The following is an 11,791-nucleotide window of genomic DNA, read 5'->3' as shown; positions in this document are numbered from 1 at the left end:
GTCAGGGCAGTGGGCTCCAAGGTCAAAATTCTGAATACAGGATATAGAGGCTCAGAGAAAGAGGTGTGTGGAAAGGTGTAGATATGAGATCCATCTGTGGCATTGTAGAATGAGACCTCTCCAGTCTCATAGTCCAGGAAGATCCCCACTTTCCTAGGGGGCTCAGGAAGTTTCAGGTTGGTTCTGGGATCAGTGAGAGCCGGATACTTATTCCCATCAGTCAGCCCCATGGTCCAGTATCCATTCTCTGGTGTCATTTTGACCCAACGTTTTTTCTTCTCCACGTTATTACTACACACCCCAATATGCCACTCTTTTCTGTCCCCCACTTCCACTTCCCAGAAATGTCTCCCTGATGTGAAGTTTTCACGGCCAAGCACACAGTAATGCCATTCAAATCTCTCAGGGTTGTCTGGAAGATCCCGCGGCTCTTCGGCACGCTGCACACTCCTCTGGTCTTCAGAAACAAGGAGGATGGCATTTGCCGTGTCTGGATCCAGAATCACATCGGCTGCAGAGAGTTTGAGGAGGTGTCCATGGGATCAGCCATTTTTCCTGGATTTCAGAGCCTCAGCATGCAAGGCCTGGACCATGCTGAGGAGGTCCTTACAGAAGCTGGCGTCCCTAGCCTGCCCTGAATTTGGATGTCTCATCAGTGTCGTGGGAGAAAGCTCAAGGGGTCTTGTGTCCAGAGGGGAAATGAAAGTAAGGTCAGTATCTGCCTAATCCAATACCCTGATGCTGCCTCAGGAAGCAACAAGGATCCTCTTGCTACATTTTTCTTGTTTCCCTCCCCACATTGACTCTGCCCCCTAATGCTTTATAATCAGAGGTTAATTTTCAATCTTCACTCGACCACTCATGAACTAAATGAGTTCCCCTTTTCTGCAGTCTATTTTTCCATACATCTAATTTCTTTAACAAGGTGGAGCCTCATCTGAAGTATTTCCTCACCTGAGAAATGGGGATAAAAATATGAATCTCTAGCGTAGTATAGGGGAATCATTTATTCAGCCCACAGCAGGGCATGAAGGAAGCTCCTGATGTTCTAATAGCTGCAAGGCAGTCTCTGTGCTGGGCTCTGTGGGGGGCCCCAGATTCACTCTCCAACCTTCAGCTTTCTCCACCCTCTTCTGGGCCCCAGGAATCTGTACTCTAAGGACAGTGCCACTGGGCTCCCTGTTCTCTGGTTTGCTGTTGGGTTTGGCCAATGGGAGGCCCTGATAGGAGATTGGAAGAAGAAAGAAAGGAGAGACACACGGTTCATTTTCCTGCTTCCTCCCTGCCAGCAGCAGCTGGTGCTGCTCTAACAAGGCCTGATGACTCTTCTCAGGAAGCCCTCTCTTTGTGCTACTTTTCTCTGGGTTCCAGTAACTGCCTCCCCGCCCTATCCCTCCCAGGCTAGGGATGGAGACAGCTCCCCACTGTTGGGAACCATGGGGGCACTGCACTTTTCCTTGTTGCTTTCCCTTAACCCTCCTTTCTGCAAACCTTCTTCAACCACGCAGTGTGAACTCGTCATCTCTTTCTAACTAGGTTTTTAACCAATGGATATTTATTATTCCTTCAGTCTTCACCTCAACCCCAGCAAAACACAGATTGCAATTTTCGTTTAAAAATGTGGAGGCCAAAGCTCAGAAGCATTAAACCCTTGGAGGCGACACAGGCAGTAGGTGGCATGAGAAGCCTGGGAAGGGCAAAGTTATTCGGGCAGGCATCGCCTCCTCTCCTTGGCATTTCCACCCTCACTCTCCCTGCAGTATTACTCAGTGTGTGTCTCCTTCCCCTCAGCTCCACCCTTTATGTGTCTTCCTTCCCAGGAAGGTCTGAGGGAGCCCAAGAGAGCAATTCTCTCTGGTTCCCTGGGCTCTCAGCAGGAAGGGTCTTGGAGATGGGCCCACTTTTCAGATTGGGATTTACTGTCTATCCCAAACTCTCTTAGTCAAGGGAAGTTTTCTTCCCCAAATCACAAGAGTTGGAGGACGAAAAAGGCATATGGTCCCTCAGGTTGTTGGTCCAGGGAACATACATTGATTTACTCACCAGGCTTGAAAAGGGCCATTTTCCATTCTGAAAGGAAGGAGACACAGATAAGAAAAAGGTCAGTAGTTTTGTTTTTTCTCTACTCCATTCTCCTTTCACTACACGTTTTCTCTCCTTTTCTTCAGAGTCTCTTCCAGGGTTCAGCCTCCCTCCTGTACAGGTCTGATGGATCAGAGGTGGCACCTTCTAAACAATGTCATGAGGGGTGCAGCTGCACGGCTATGCTTTGCCTGGGCATGTGCAGGGTCAGGAGTCTCTCAGAGGCTCCAGAAAAGCAGAAGTCAACCCCCTACCATGCAAGATTGAGTCTATGGGTTAGAACTGGTTAATCCAACTGAGAACGTCAATGAGTTACAGCAGAGAAAAGGTTGAAATGTTCATGGTACATGACCCGGCAAACCCAGAGAGCATCAGGCTCACTCACCATGATAGGCCAAAGACTTCTCTCCCCCTACAATGAAAGAAAGATGGAGATGTCACATGAACACTGCCTTTGCTCTGTTGGCCCCTTCCCCTTCCTTTCGCATCCATCTAGTCTTTCTTTTTGATCATTCCACCCTTCCCTATGGTCTCACTCTGCATGCTGAATTCTCTCTTCACCTCTTCTTCTTAATATCCAGTCTGGGAACACTGGTTGAATGCTAGTGGCAAGGCAGTCAGTGTAAGAGTTCCTTCCCAATGGAGCCCAGCTAATCTATTTTGAATGTGTCTATATCTATACTCCTGTGCCTGGGCATAGGTGTCACCATGTCTATATGTGAATGTCTAGGAGTACAAGATCCATCCTTCTCAATCTGTATCATTTCCTACCTTGCTCTAAAAAGAATTTGGGAAATTTAATGCACAATTTCAGGGACTAGTTTTGAAAGCAGTTTTGATAAATCTGTACGAACTGAGCCACTGTAGCTATTCCTCTTTATTAGACACACTTGACTCCCGCTCTCTTTTCTGATTTTCTTATCTCTTAAATCTTCCCTTCTTGTTTTCCTTTCAACCTCCTCTAGATTATGGAAAACAATATGTAAGTTTCCTGCCATAGAAAATGCACCTCATTCTTCTCTTCCCTCTCCCTTTTGAAGTGCACCCCTAGATATTCCTCAGTGCTTTATAGGGCATAAATGTCTGTGGGCCTAGTACAAAGAGATTGAAGACCTCTTTTTCTTTTCTTAGAGAGAGAGGAGAGAGTGAGACTCCTTCTGGGTGGTTTCTCCAAAGAGCCACACTTATTTTCTTTTCCTGAGTAAGGGGATCTAACCAGTTTTCAACCCTGGACAAAGACTTATGGGCTGGAAAATTTCCAAGCAGAAGAGAGTCATAGATTCAAATTCAGAGAAAATGTCAGAGTCACTCACGAGCCATGTACTGGATTTTTCTCCAGTCTGCAATGGAATAAACAGGGAAGGAACAGTTATCAAGGCGCTCAAAGTGGGAATAAGAAGACATGCCTGGGTCTCTGGGGGAATGGGAACTTACTGAGTTCCTCCTGGAGCTTCTCTGGAAAATAAGTAAAAAAAGAGAGAGAGAGAGAGAAAAAGAACAGTTATGGGTAAGGAGGATTTCGGGAAAATAAACCTTAAACATGATGCAGTGCCAGGGCGGGTATGGGGGTGAGATCTTCAGGCTGGGCATGCAAGCCTGGGGCTTAGATTCTCTGTTCGCTTTGGATACCTCTTAGGCTTATTTCCTGCTTTGTTGCAGCATATGCCATTTCTTTCATCTCTCGCTCTCTTTCTGTCTCCCTGGACAGAGCAACTTTTTCCTTCTGTTGTCTCCACAAGAAGTAACTGGCTCCTGCGAGAAGCAGCAGCGAGATAGGCAGGGTCCCTGCCAGGGCTGCAATCCAGGGCTGGGCGTTCCTGAAGAAGGGATCTGTGAAGGGGAGAGCTGTGGGTCATTGCCGCTTGTGCACTCAGCCTCCCCAGCCTCAGCACCCCAAGCTTTAGCTTCTCAGCCCAGGTTGGGGTCATGGAATCTATCTCATGAGGTTAAATAAGTGCCCTCTCCCTAAAGTCTCAGAGGACTGTAGAGAACACTTTGGTAAACCCTCACTACAAGCTACTACTGTTACTATCTTGAGATGTCTGCCTCTCATATGGAAATCAACTTGGGCAGAGTCATACTCATTTTTTTATAAATATTTTTTCAACCAGTAACACATTTACATAGTTCAAAAATGACGCACACGTAGAGTCATGCAACTCTCCCATCTACCTAGTACTCCCTCCCTCCATCTATTAACTTTTCCTTGGTCCACTTAATATGATGCTTAGGGACATAAACTGTGGAGTCAGAGGGCATGGGTTTAAATGCTGGCTCCCCCATGTGACTAGCAGTGTGATGTTGTACTACTTACATAACCTCTCTGTTTGTAGTGGCCTAATCTATAAAATGAGGGTAATGATAATACCCATCTCCTGAGGTTAGAAGAATTAAATTAATACTTATAAAGGGCCTGATGGGCTTGGCACAGTGGCTCATGCCTGTAATCCCAGCACTTTGTGAGGCTAAGGCAGGCAGACCACTTGAGGTCAGGAGTTCGAGACCAGCTTGGCCAACATGGTGAAAACCCATGTTTACTAAAATTACAAAAATTAGCTGGATGTAGTGACATGTCTCTGTAATCCCAACTACTAGGGAGGTTGAGGCTGTAGAATTGCTTCAGCCCGGGAAGCGGAACTTGCGGTGAGTCAAGATTGTCCACAGCATTCCAGCCTGGGTGGCAGAGTGAGGCTCTGTCTCTAAATAAGTAAATAAAGTGCCTGATGTACAGTGAGGGTTACAAAATCGCTTGTTAAATTTAAAAAATGTAAATTAACACAATCAAGAACTAGAAAAGTCCATTAAAATATGTTCCTATTTTTCCTCTTGTTTAAACTAAAAATAACATTCTATACACATCACTCTGCATCTCACTCTTCTGTGTAAAGTGTGTCTTGGAGATCTTTCCACATTCGTATGGAGAGAATTACCTCTTTTCTTTCACAACTGGGCAGTATTCCCTTGTATGGAAGTTCACCATCAGTTAGCATCTGTATAGCTTCTAACGTTAAACAATCATAATCAAGAAACTTCTTACAGGCTAGGCTGGTGACTCACACTTGTAATCCCAGCACCTTGGGAGGCTGAGACAGGCAGATCAATTGGGGTTGGGAGTTTGAAACCAGCTTGGCCAATATGGTGAAACCACATCTCTAGCAAAAATATAAAACTTGGCCAGTTGTGGTGGTGTGTGCTTGTAATCCCAGCTACTGGGGAGGCTGAGACAGGAGGGTCTCTTGAATTGAAGAGGAGGAGGTTGCAGTAAGCTGAGATTGCACCATTGCACTCCAGCCTTGGCAGAAGAGTGAGACTCCCTCTCCAAAAACAAACAAACAAACAAACAAGCAACATACAAACAAACAAACAAACAAAAAAAAACAAACCCAGAAACCTTTTACATGGATCATCTCATACAAATGCAAGCATATCCCAGAACTGGAATTTTGGATCAATAAATATATAGTTTGGATAGATCCCCCAATAGAGCTTGTGCTAATGCACACCAAAAATACAAGTGACACGACCAAATGACTGAGAATCACTGCCTTCCTACATTCCTGCTATAGTCATGTGTTATCAAGCAAGGCAGTGTGGTTTTGATTTTTACCAATATCCTAAGTGAAAAATGATTTCCTGTATGTTTCCCTAATGAGTGAGAATTAGCACCCTTTTGTGGGTTAATTCCTGTCCTGTGAATTAACAATTCTGGATCTTTGTTAAAATTTTTTACTCAGTTTTCAAAATCTTCTGTTTCAAAAAGATTAACTCTTTCTCTATGAGTTTGTAAATATATATATATGTTTTCCCATTTTGTCATTTGACTTTACATAAGGAGCTTATCTTAACGTTTCTCCCCAATTCCCACTGCCTGTCACACTTTCTGTTTCTGTCAGACAGGAAGTGATCAGTAAATGTTTGTGGCATGAACAGCTCTGTGGAGTGGGGAAGCTCCCCTGGAGCAGGGAGTGGCCTCCAGGTCCCTGCTTTGAGCCTTACATGCAGTGCAGAGACCCAGGTTGACCACAGAGACTCACACAGTAGAGACTCACACATTCCCCTTCATCAACTGCCACAGCTCAGCTCAGTAAAGCTGAGACTAAGCAGGGTACTGACCTTCGATTGAAATGCTGGCTGTCTTTTCCAGACCAAGGAGGGAATTTCTGATGATGCAGGATATACCCTTCCCAGAGCTGCCTCTCATGATCACAGATGCTGCTATTGCATATAGGCCCACTCCGTCTGCAACCACAGGTGCTTCCACAGCGGGGATGTCCTCTCGCTTGGTGTTGCTCCACTGTATATGGGGTTGTGGGTACCAGCCAGTGGACCTGCACTCCAGATGGATCCCTCCATCCTCATAACCCTTCACTTCAATGTGAAGATCAGAACCCAATGCTGTGGCAGGTTAAATTGACCTAAATTCTTAAGAACTCCTGTATCAGGGAGGGTCTCAATAGGAATCAATGGCAGACTCACATTTGATAATTCCAGAAAGATTTCATTCAGGAGTTATTTACACAAGTGTGGTCATGATGAGAAGAAAATTAAATGGGTTAGTGCAGTATCCCAGGGTCAGTAAGGTGGGGCTATTCCCACCCACCCCAATTACCAGAGGGAGGAGAAGAGGAATGTGTTCTGTAGACATAAAAGAAGAGATTGATGCATTGAGGACTTTCTTGAGTTGACCTGTGACCTTCAGCAAGGCAATGCAGCCAGCCTGAGGGTATCGTGCACTCAGGAAACCAGGGAATAAGCTCCCAGACCTCTCCCTTTTCTCTTCCTCCTACCATTGTCTGCTATACCTCTCCTTAAACCAGACCCAACCGGAAGCCATGAGAAAAGGGACTGCACTGAGAAAGAAAAAAGCTGTCCTCGGCATCTGGAACCTGACACCAGTTCTTGGTATCCTCCTGTTGAACATGAACAATTTCACAGAACACAAAAAATAATACTTTATCACTGTGACAGATCATGGGAAATACAAGACCACCCCACATCATGTGTGAGTGCAGAGAAAAACATGAACATTGTACAAACCACAACAATGACCAAACATCCCCCATCGGCAATGAGGAATTGCTGCCTCTTCATCAATTACAGCTTTAGTCTCATCCTAGTCTCCTTCCTCCTAGATAAGCTTGATTAAGGCTCCCACTCGCAGAATTCATCTCCCCACACCTTCCTGACAGTATCTCATCCAGAGTGAGTGCTAAGTCTATAAACCATCCCCCAAATCCCCTAACACAAGCCCAAATTGTATACTTAGTCGGCTCTAACACCTTCTTACTGAGATACTGCCACAGCTCCCCACGATGTGTGTTCTTCCTCACTGTAACAAGTAAGAAACATGCCTCATTCTACTACAAAAATGTCTCTGGGAGTCAGTGATTGGAAAACACTGACAGCAGATACAGTCACTATTCCACCTCCCAGGGCCCATGGTACTGTGCACTTGGAGACACAACAGAAGCCGTCTGTTACACAACTAAACCAAAATGACTGTGTACCAGCCACTGAAGAGATGATTTCTAATGCTTCCTGTCCTTCGTCCTTCATTTCCCTTATATCTCTGGTCTCCAGGGGGAGGGAGTTGTTTACTTGAGCATGTGTGGTATAGCAGGAATTCTTTCTAAAGAAGGAGTGTGTCTTTCTTGAGGGCCTCAGAGAAGCTAAGTTGGAAGGCAGTGCAGGCAATTGCTAGTGAGCAGGCAGGAGTGTCTGCAGTGCTTTTGGAAGAGGAACTCTGCATCTGCTCTAGATCCTACAGAGAAATGTTCTCAGAACCAAACCTGGAGGCTCACCTGCAACCTTCAGCTCCACCAGGGCTTTTTCATAGAAGTCACCATCTTGGAAATAACACAAGTACTTTCCACTGTCAGAGGCTGTGATGTTGTGTATTCGGAGAGCAGCCTTCCCTGCAGTGATGCCATCCCGTAGAATCGAAGTTCTCCCTCGATACGGTGCACTCTGCCTGTCTTCCACTTCCTTTCCATCTGCATACACGTTCACCACCTGCCTTAGGCTGGAACTCACCCACCTCAGCTCCATGGACTCTGCACTCATGGTCGGGAACAGGTGACAGGGCAGATCAGCGTCTTCACCTACCATGGCCAGGATGGGCCCATGGGGTCCAAGCACAGCAAACTGAGCTGTCGGCACAGGGGGAGGTTCTGTCAGAGGGTGTTGGCGTGGAGTCATGAGAGGAAGGGTGCTTCTCAGACAGGGAAGGCGAGATGCAGAGAACCTTGAGGGGAAACCAATCCTGACAGAAGCATCCTTTGTCTCTTTGTGACAAGTGATCCTTCAGATTGGAATGGACTTCAGGTATGGGAAGGAGTAAAAAGGTCTATGAGGACATTCATAGGTAATTGTCTGCTTCAGAAACAGGCGTTGCATCATTCCCTACCTGAGCAAGGAGTAAGCAGCTGGACCAAGAGGAGGCAAACACGAAAGTTGAGCAGAAGAAAGGCCAGGGAACTTGCCATTTTCATCCGTGCTGCATATCAGGAGACACCAGAAGGTGAGGGGCAGACACAATGGCCCAGAAGAAGCTTTAGGATTCCACATGGAAACGTCCACTTCCCCAGGGGCAACTCAAGTATGGTGACCAAAGAAGATCTTACCTCTGCCAAAAAGGTCTGTCCTCAGTGTCTTTACCTTTGAGTTCCAACATGGAAAATTACCTGTAAAACCATGTCTCTGTATAATGCACATGTTATTCAATCAAGAAATTCTTGACCGTACTGCTTGAAAATATTCAGAATCCTATCACTTCCCCAAACTTCCCCTACCATTTCCAACCTTCTGCCATCCTGCTGTGTTTCATGCAGGACCCTCTTTACTGGGCTCCCTGGTTCCACTGGGATCCACCACTGTGGGTGTCCACCACTGTGGACTCCTCAAAGCCCCAACTCTTGGTCATCACCATGGTCAAATCATGGCCCAGTGGACTCCTGGTGGGATTCGGGAAGACTGCCTGGTGGGGGCTCTGGAATAAGTCAGGGGTTGAACCCACCACATTTAATCCAAGGCTAGTGTTCAGAAAGCTGCAAATTAAGACCAGGTCTTACTCATCATTTCTTTCTTCCCTTCATAAAGTCATTCAACAAATGTTTCTGAGCACCCACAATGGGTTAGGCCTACTATATTAGTGTTAAGGACATAAAGAAGGTAAGCAATAGGTAAAGGCTCTAAGATTCACAAGCTGCGTGATCTCATTCATGGGACAAAACCACTGGAACTTTATTTATTCATACAATATCATGAAGTGTGAAATTTAGAAAGTGCACAATTGGTGCAGCAATTCCACTTTCTGATGTCTAGTCCAGCAAAGTACTTGCATGGGTGCAGAGAGAAGCCTCTGTGAGAATGACGTTGCAGAACTATTTTTAAAATAGAAAAGTGGTAACTAATTGCACCATCCACTCAACAGGAGACTGCTTAGAAGAATAACAGCTCATCCCTCAGAAGGAATTCAATGCAGCAGGTAAAAAGAGTTGATTTATTGCCATGAACCTAGGTAATGGTGATACACTAAGCGGACAAAAAGCACATTGCAGAACTATACTAATGATTCGATTGAAAAACAAAGCTAAGCTCTACATTTCTGCATATTTATAGATGTAAATGCCTGCAAAAGTCTAAAAAGATGCATGCTAAACTGAAGATCAGAGGTCAAGTGAGCGAAAGAGCATTTTGGCCTTTTGCTCCCTTTACTTTTAAAATATTGAAATGCTTTAAATTTAAAATTTTTCATGTATTACTTAACAGTAATTATTATGAGTGATAATACTGACTGGAACATATTAGCTGCTCAGTAAACACTAACTTCTCAACAGCTTCTTTCAAAGCAAAGGAGCATGAGGTCTGCAGCCATAACACCCACTGCTGTGGCCACCTGAGTCTGGGAATGGCCTCTGAGAACAAGGTCTGCAGACAGACGTGGGGAGGAATGAAGAGGAAGCACCGGAACAGAGGTCTGTGCAGCTGGCCATCCTCCACCCCTACCTGCATCTTGCACCCAGCCAGACTAAACATTGCGTTTCACATCTTCTGCTCCTCAAAACTGCTCTTTATGTTGCTACAGAAGGGGTATCATTTTTATTATCATTGGTTTCAAAGTTAACAATTTTTCTGCTCTGCTTAGAGTGAGACATATGTTTTCATTCTTTTTAAAGGACGTTTATATTTTTCTTCCTGATTATAGTCAATATTACAAAGGAAGAAAAGCATAAAGGAATAAAAGTTTAAGTAGTGACTCATGCCTGTCATCTTTGCAATTTGGATGGTCAAGGTGGGAGGATTCCTTGAGCCCAGGAGTTTAAGACCAGACTGGGTAACATAATGAGACCCCCATTTCTCAAATTAATCAATAAAATTAAAAATCTGTAGTTGTAATCATATACTTTGGTAGTAGAAATATAAATACTTCTTGAAGCATTTTGGTCATATATACAGCAAGCTTCTTTAAAAAGTTACATGCTCTACCAAGGAAATGCTATTAAAGAAAAGAAGTTGTATGCTTTACCCAAAAGTTCCACTTATAGGAATTATTGTTGAAGGAAAAAAAGTCAGAAATTAAGACAGAAATTTATGTCTGAGGCTGTTAAATATAATAAAATCTACAGGAACCAAATGTAGATAATTGAAATAGCCAAAATTAGGAAAGTTTTAAAAAATAACTATATATTCATGCAATGAAATAGATTGTGTTCATTGAAACATATATATTGGGTTATGAGGAAATGTTTAATGGGAGAAAAAACAGATACTGTACCTAAATCATACAAAACAGGGTTTAATGTATGGATCGAATGATGTTAAAATGATAAATAATTGCCCTTCATTTAAAAAAAGATTCCTAAAGGCTGAATAGGAATCTCTTTTATGATTGAACCATGTATTGTTTGTCTATCCCCCACCTGTTGTATGTGTATGCTGGTTCAGATTTTTCTATATTATAAATATTTCTGTAATGAACACATTTACGTATGAATCTATAAGGCACATCTCTTTCTAGAATCTCTTAGAATACACGGCTTGAGTTGGCCAAAACAGATTTTAAAGATTTTTTGCCCTCTTCTGACCACAATACGTTCTTAAGAACATGCAGTTGGAATATTTCTTCATTTATGTTGTCTCCCTTTCCTTCCACCAAATCCCAACATCTGCAGGTCTTTACTCTTTGCACTACTTGCCTCTTCCCCATGTGCCCACATGTGTGTGTGGTTGCCCATGTGCACGCGTACGCGTGCGCGCGCACACACACACACACAGGCACCTCACCCTTTCTCAGGGTGAGTACTCTTCCTGCATGCCCACTCACCACTCTCAACGATTCAGCCCCTGTCCTCCCAGGTATTGTAACCCAGGCTCTAATCAATATCCCCCACTTACTTCTTAGTATTCCCCTCTGAAAATCACAGCCCACTGAAGAAAGGCGGTTAATAGTTCTCCATTCTTTCTATTATGGTTGAATCTCCATCTGGAAGAAGGGAAAAAGAAAGCAGAAGCTGTCTGGTCATCCTGAGGAATAATAACAATCTCTCTTTGGAAGAGTTAGTTTTTTGATTGGCTCAGAGGTGATGTTTCTTATCAGTTGCTGGGCAGAAACCACTGAGGAAGGTTGAAATGAAAACTGAAAGTACACTGAATTGTACGCGTTGAAGAAAAATTCCAACCCTACCTCCCTTAGTGTTTGTATTTCTGT

At 44.2% G+C, this 11,791-nt stretch overlaps 1 protein-coding gene across 11 annotated transcripts in view; it reads right to left on the bottom strand.

The window, feature by feature from the left end:
* The window catches only part of LOC111535388 (butyrophilin subfamily 3 member A3), a 12,020-nt gene extending 349 nt beyond the window's left edge, over positions 1-11,671 (bottom strand). Inside the window, exons 1-11 of one of the 11 annotated variants that reach the window (XM_026449314.1) lie at positions 11,479-11,670; positions 8,706-8,765; positions 8,489-8,578; positions 7,884-8,231; positions 6,196-6,376; positions 3,712-3,912; positions 3,517-3,537; positions 3,396-3,422; positions 2,468-2,494; positions 2,044-2,070; positions 1-511 (exon numbers count right to left, since the gene is read on the bottom strand). In XM_026449314.1, coding sequence (XP_026305099.1) covers position 2,070; positions 2,468-2,494; positions 3,396-3,422; positions 3,517-3,537; positions 3,712-3,912; positions 6,196-6,376; positions 7,884-8,231; positions 8,489-8,573 — 891 coding nt within the window. In that variant the 5' untranslated portion in view covers positions 8,574-8,578; positions 8,706-8,765; positions 11,479-11,670 and the 3' untranslated portion in view covers positions 1-511; positions 2,044-2,069. The other 10 variants (XM_026449315.2, XM_026449316.2, XM_026449312.1 and 7 more) reach the window with 10 other exon arrangements.
* Positions 11,672-11,791: the final 120 nt, after the last annotated feature.

The sequence above is a fragment of the Piliocolobus tephrosceles genome, unplaced genomic scaffold (assembly GCF_002776525.5).
Source record: "Piliocolobus tephrosceles isolate RC106 unplaced genomic scaffold, ASM277652v3 unscaffolded_924, whole genome shotgun sequence".
In the NCBI taxonomy this organism is placed as follows: Eukaryota; Metazoa; Chordata; class Mammalia; order Primates; family Cercopithecidae; genus Piliocolobus; species Piliocolobus tephrosceles.
This window is presented reverse-complemented; position numbering and strand designations above follow the sequence as displayed.